The 6,000-nt window shown below is 33.6% G+C and overlaps 1 protein-coding gene across 1 annotated transcript in view; it reads left to right on the top strand.

Annotated features, from left to right (window-relative positions):
* The first annotated feature begins 1,934 nt into the window (after positions 1-1,934).
* The window catches only part of LOC143052823 (uncharacterized), a 28,781-nt gene continuing 24,715 nt past the window's right edge, over positions 1,935-6,000 (top strand). Inside the window, exons 1-3 of the mRNA XM_076225930.1 lie at positions 1,935-2,192; positions 4,156-4,257; positions 4,941-5,315. Coding sequence (XP_076082045.1) covers positions 2,135-2,192; positions 4,156-4,257; positions 4,941-5,315 — 535 coding nt within the window. The 5' untranslated portion in view covers positions 1,935-2,134. The remainder of the gene's footprint in view (positions 2,193-4,155; positions 4,258-4,940; positions 5,316-6,000) is intronic.

The raw sequence follows: 6,000 nt of genomic DNA, 5'->3' as shown, positions 1-6,000 counted from the left end.
ATTTGGAACGCTTGGTTTAATGGCTTCCTATAAATGAAATGTTCACAAGATATGATGCAGACTTAACTATATATGGTGTTTCCGTTATTTCTAGTTTGATGGGATAGATGATTTCAAAATAGTCACCAATTTTGGAATTGCTTACAATGAAGATCAATTCACGTTATTAAATTTCAATCAAATATAGCAATTGATATCCCCCTGAAATCTCCAATCCATTGACAAAAGAGTTGTCTCATTGGCAATCATATCACATTTTTTTTTTTATAAGAAGAAACATGTAGGATATCAACAAAAAAAAAAACCCCAAACGATAATAAAACGGGATATCCAGCTCTCAGTTAAATCGATTTGAAATGGTTTAGAATTATCAGTGTAGTAATATAATTACATTAAACATGTGAAACTGCTGCAAGCAAACAGACATATGTACACCACCTGTCCTAAATCAGGAATCTGATTTTCAGTGGTTTTCGTCTGTTTATATGGTTCATAAGTGTTTCTCGTTGTTCGTTTTTTTATATAAATTAGACCCTTGGTTTTCTCGTTTGACGGGTTTTAAGCTAGTAATTTTGAGGGCTTCTTATAGCTTCCTGTTCGGTGTGAGCCAAAGCTCCGTGTTAAAGGTCGTACTATGACCTATACTAAATTACTTTTATAAATTGTTACTTGGATGGAGAGTTGTCTCATTGCCACTCATACCACATCTTCCTATACCAAAAAGTAAAATCACAAAAAAACTGAAATCAAAATCAAAAGTTCAAACACATCAAACAAATGGACAACAACTGTCATATTCCTGACTTGGTACAGATCTTTTATTATGTAGAAAATGGTGGATTGAACCTGATTTTAAAGCTAGCTAAACCTCTCACTTCTATGACAGTCGCATCAAATTCCATTATATTGACAACGATGTGTGAACAAAACAACAACAACAAAAATAGGTAAAAATGTCACAAATAGGGGTAAATAGTCTAATTTGGTAGGTCACATTCGTGAAAAGGGAACGGGATTGTAGTTACGACATAAGGAACATATCCGATATCATCTGTGAAACGGATATTCCATAACGGTCAACCAACTCGTGATGGCGTCCGTAAAATTTACAAAGTGATGATAAACTATGATATGATTCTGTTGATCATAATAAAACATTTCGAAAGTTATGTTAATTACTTAGATAATATATGCATTGATATAGTAGTTGGACTTCAGTCAAAGTAAACGTGATCTATCGGTCTCTCAAGAAATCCAATTTAAATTGCAATATATGCATATTCATAACAAAGACATATTACTGCTTCATTTATTCATATGTTACGTCTTAATTTATCTATATTGGATTGGGAAAGAAGTTATTGAAACTTTTATTAATTCCTTTCCACTTTTGCGGGTGCGAGTGCAGCCTTATAATGGTATTTGCCTGCTCTTTTTCGAAATCTTCAAGGGTGTCTTTTGCGTGCAAGAGATTAGGCTCTTTCTTATCATGGGTCAGCCGTTTATCGTCCCTTTCAGACGGACTATTATCCTTTCCTCAAGACCATACTCGCAAATAGTGTCAATGGTGAGCCGAAAATTCAGTCCTTGAAATTCCCGCATCTTGCTATATTAACATACAGTTTTTCTTACATTTATATGTTTTTATTGACTGTAACAGTGTCTTCCATTCTATGAATGCGACCAAGTTAACACCAAACCTGTGATTGCTATAAGAATACGCACTATTTGTGTGTTTGTTTTTTAATCATGTAATCAAACAATCATCTGAGCATTTTGTTTTTACAAAAGGCTGACAACATCAAATTATTTATTTTGCTTGTAGATAGAATAGATAAAATGTATTAGACACGTTAGAGTCAGGACCGACAGGTGCTTCGGTGTTACATTAGATAGCGTTATTATTGTGTGAAATAGGTATTAGATCACTTCAAGATACGGAGTTACCTCCAACGATAAGTCGACAAACGGACACATTTTTAAGCCAAACATTTTTTTTATAATTTGAAAGATTAAGACATTGAATTTAAATTGTGTGAAATAATATTGAAAAACAGGAAATAGAGACTTCGTTCTGAACTTGAAAGTTTCTAGTATCACGATTGTATTTGTTTGAGCCTTGAACAATTGAAGTATGTGGAGATATGGTACTGTGGCAGATATTTACTGTTTGTGTTTTTTTCTATTAACAGGTAAGTACATTATATGATCGTAACCCTTAACGAGCGAAAAGGTAAGAATATGTAGCGTCATGAACAGAAATGACTGTTTAAATCCAACGCCATTTTACGCTTCAGTCGCCCTTTTCACAAAAAATCTTCAGTGTAAAATTTATCGTAAGTCTAAAATTTTCCTTAACAATTCAACTAAATATTTTTATCGTAAGATTAATTTTACACTTAAGATTTTTTGTGAAAAGGGCTACAGAATGTCAGAATGTCAGAATGGATTCAAGTTTGACCCGCAAAATAATTGTTATATTGTAAAAAGATCCGTTTTCATTGTTCAAAGTGACTTCGAGAGTTATCAATAATCAAACAAATAGCCATTAAAAATAAAAATACACTTTCTTAGCAAAACTTTCTGCAGAAAAGACCAACTCCGTTCAGAGCTATCAAAGAAATATTTCTTCATACATGCAGGAAGAATATAACTAGACATAAATAATAAGTGAATGAGATTTTTTCTACCTCAAACACAATTGTCTTTTAAAAGTAAAATTTGGTACACATTTTGTGATTTTGTTTTTCAATGCTCATTACATTGAAATAATCCCTAGAACTCTGGGATGTCTCTATATACATATCTGAGTAGTCTTCTGTATTCACTTTCTTAAGCATGGAACGCTTAAATCCAAGCATTTGAAAGCTAGGGATATACAAAAAAAACGTAGACACGTTAAGAAATAAATGACCCAATTTATTATTGATTTTGCCTTCCAACTGCATTTTTTTTACCATGTGACTACTGTAATAACTAGCCATCTAACACTGAAATTATGAGTTCGAACACCGCTCAAGCGGGTGCACTCGACATAAATCATAGTTTCCTAGGATAATCAGTTTCCTATCAAAAGTCGATAGTTTTCTCCGGGCAATCCGGCTTCCTCAACCAACAAAAACTAGTCGCCACGAAATAGTCCAAAAGCAGTGCTTCAAAGCGGCGTTAAAATCACAAAAAAAAAATCCAAAAAATATATATATTGACTAGCACTGATGATTCTTATGTAGACGAAGTTAGAAACTTGTGACCGAAATGATAAATATTGATTGTCAATGAAACAACTCCCAACAAGAGACCAAATGACACAGAGAAATTACCAATTATAGAATACTGTCTGGTTTTCAACATTGAACAAAGTCCATTCCACATAGTAAGCTGTATAAGACCCCAAAATGACAATAACAATTCAAACTAGAAAATTAACGGCAAAGGAGTAGGTCCGGTAAGGACCGATTTTGGCCTCAAATTTCAGGTTCATCTGACGAAAGATTTTGACCACTTTTTAAACACTTAAGTATCTATTTTATTTGAATTAATTAGTTTATGTGAAAGATTTTAACAGATTTAGTCATTAAAAACGATCCGATTCAAGCTCAAATATGAAAAATCTACCTAATATGCCGAAAAATATCACTTTTCAGATGGTTTTTGGTAAAAATGAAAGTGGCCGCATCCGTGTTCATCCTCAACCTTTATATATGTGTTGTATTATCATAAAATACAACTTACATTTCAATATTAAGGTTTAACACGAATGCGCCACTTTCGTTTTACACGAAAACCGTCTAAAATTTAACTAAAATGCTAGAATTATGAGGATTTCAGTAATTTAGAATGACTTAATGGTGCTAGTACCGGATATATGTGCATTGTATTGTCACAAACAGCCCATATTTATGTAGCAGAAGCATTCTACTGTTCAATAAATAACTAAAGGTTTACTTTTTAACAATTTAGTAAAACGGCTATATTTTGGGGCCAAAAAGGTTCTTACTGAACCTACTCCTTTATAAAGTTATGAACGAAAAACAAATAATTAATACACAAACGACAACCACTGATTTACAGGGTCTTGATTTGGTACAGGCATATCCAAAATGTGGCTTAGAACCTTTGATGACATTTTATTCTGATTTTTGTTTTATATTTCAGTATTGGGATCGGATGACGACTGTCCCTCCATTCCCAGTGATTGTAAGCCAGCATGTATAGTTAGTCTGCAACACTGTAGAAAGTGTGATTGTAATGACGCTTGTATGTGTATATTTTTTATTTTATTTATTACACGATGACCCTTTCATATATCTTCATTTATTGGAGTGAACCAACAATTGTATTTGAAAGTTCATGCATTACCCCGAACAGGTTTGCAGAGGTTTGAAAAGCAAATGCCGATTGACATACCATTTTGCGGAAGTATTTCGATAATTTTAGAAATATACATTATACATGTTATACAAAAAAGTGAATACTGCCTTGTAGATAATTTCAATAGTTATCAAAGGTACCAGGATTATAATTTAGTACGCCAGACGCGCGTTTTGTCTACAAAAGACTCATCAGTGACGCTAGAAAAAACCTTTCACGTCGGATAGCATAGTCTCTTTATCCTAATTACAAGGTTCAACCCAGGCCTCCTTTGTATGAGCTCATTTATTTGTCCGATAATAGCTTGATTTAAATTTTGATTTAATCAAGTATAGTGTTGTATGTTTAGAATGTGTCAAATGCTAAATTCCTATGATTTCCCTTAAAAAAACAAAATTAAACGTTTTTTTCTATACGTTGATTTGTATCGTCTTTTAAATGTTTTGTGGGAGAAATGGATACTTCCATCCTTCAATGAGAAAGATTATTTTGGCTGTGTGATTTTTTCTGTTCTATATTCTCAAGTCATCGCTCTATTTTATAAAAACAAACACATTGTTTTATTTCAGCTAGTTTTGGAATGACATTTGGGAGCAGCGGTGGCGGATCTGGTGGTGCACAGGGGAGCCCATTTGTCAGTGGCGGCGATGGCGGGTCTGATGGTGCACAGGGGAGCCCTTTCAATCAAGGAAATGACTTATCACGAACGCCATTTACATCCTCCATTGATGCACTAGACTCTAGAGTTGGTGGAGGTATGGGAGAGGTATCAGGGATAGGAATGGGAGGCATGCGAAATGGACTCATGTCTGTTCCTGGCATGTTTTTACATGGACCTTCATCTTCTAAGGGACGTGTTGCCTGTTTAAGAGATGATATTATATGTCCCTCTTACTGTCTTGTTATTGATGAGTCCGGATGTAAATCGTGTCCATGTGGACCAGGTTAGTTCCATTTGGTTTTCTTAATTTTATTGAGATCGTAAACTGGAATCCGCTTGTATTACGCTTCAAACAGAGCTCTATGAAGAAAGTGTAGTAGTCAGCCGAGAACCAGCGTGATTAAATCGTATATCGCATACAAGTATAAGAATAGTTTAATTTCTCAATTCCGAAGCCCATGAAGTTAAGAATAATTTACAAATTATGATACGCTTACATTTATCATTTATAACACGCCACTGTTTGGCCGTAAATCATTACACAATGAACCTGTAAATACCTTAACTGATTATTACTTCCAATGTCGACAAAAGTAATTCCAACCTTAGGATGTACCACCAATATTACATGGTTTAGCCTCATACAGATACATTTCATGAACTGCTACCTCGAAAAAGTAAAGGAATAGCAATGGATCCAAAAATTTGGTTGATATGAAATCTTGATAAATCAATCCATAGATGACTAGATAAAAATGCTGCATTTTTTAATTTGACATTATTTATTGAGAACAAATTGGCAATCGTTAACTTTAGTACAATTTTAGTACAAGTCTATTATAAAGGTTTTTCAATAAGCCGTAATGGCTAGTGTTGACAATGTAGCTTATGTTCAACGGATACAAAGCAATCATGCATATTTTATAATTATAAATCCAGAATAGTATTTGCACCTTTTAATATTAATT

This window comes from Mytilus galloprovincialis, chromosome 11 (assembly GCF_965363235.1).
Source record: "Mytilus galloprovincialis chromosome 11, xbMytGall1.hap1.1, whole genome shotgun sequence".
Lineage (NCBI taxonomy): Eukaryota > Metazoa > Mollusca > Bivalvia > Mytilida > Mytilidae > Mytilus > Mytilus galloprovincialis.
The sequence above is the reverse complement of the archived record's forward strand: the minus strand, read 5'-3'. Positions and strand labels throughout refer to the sequence as shown.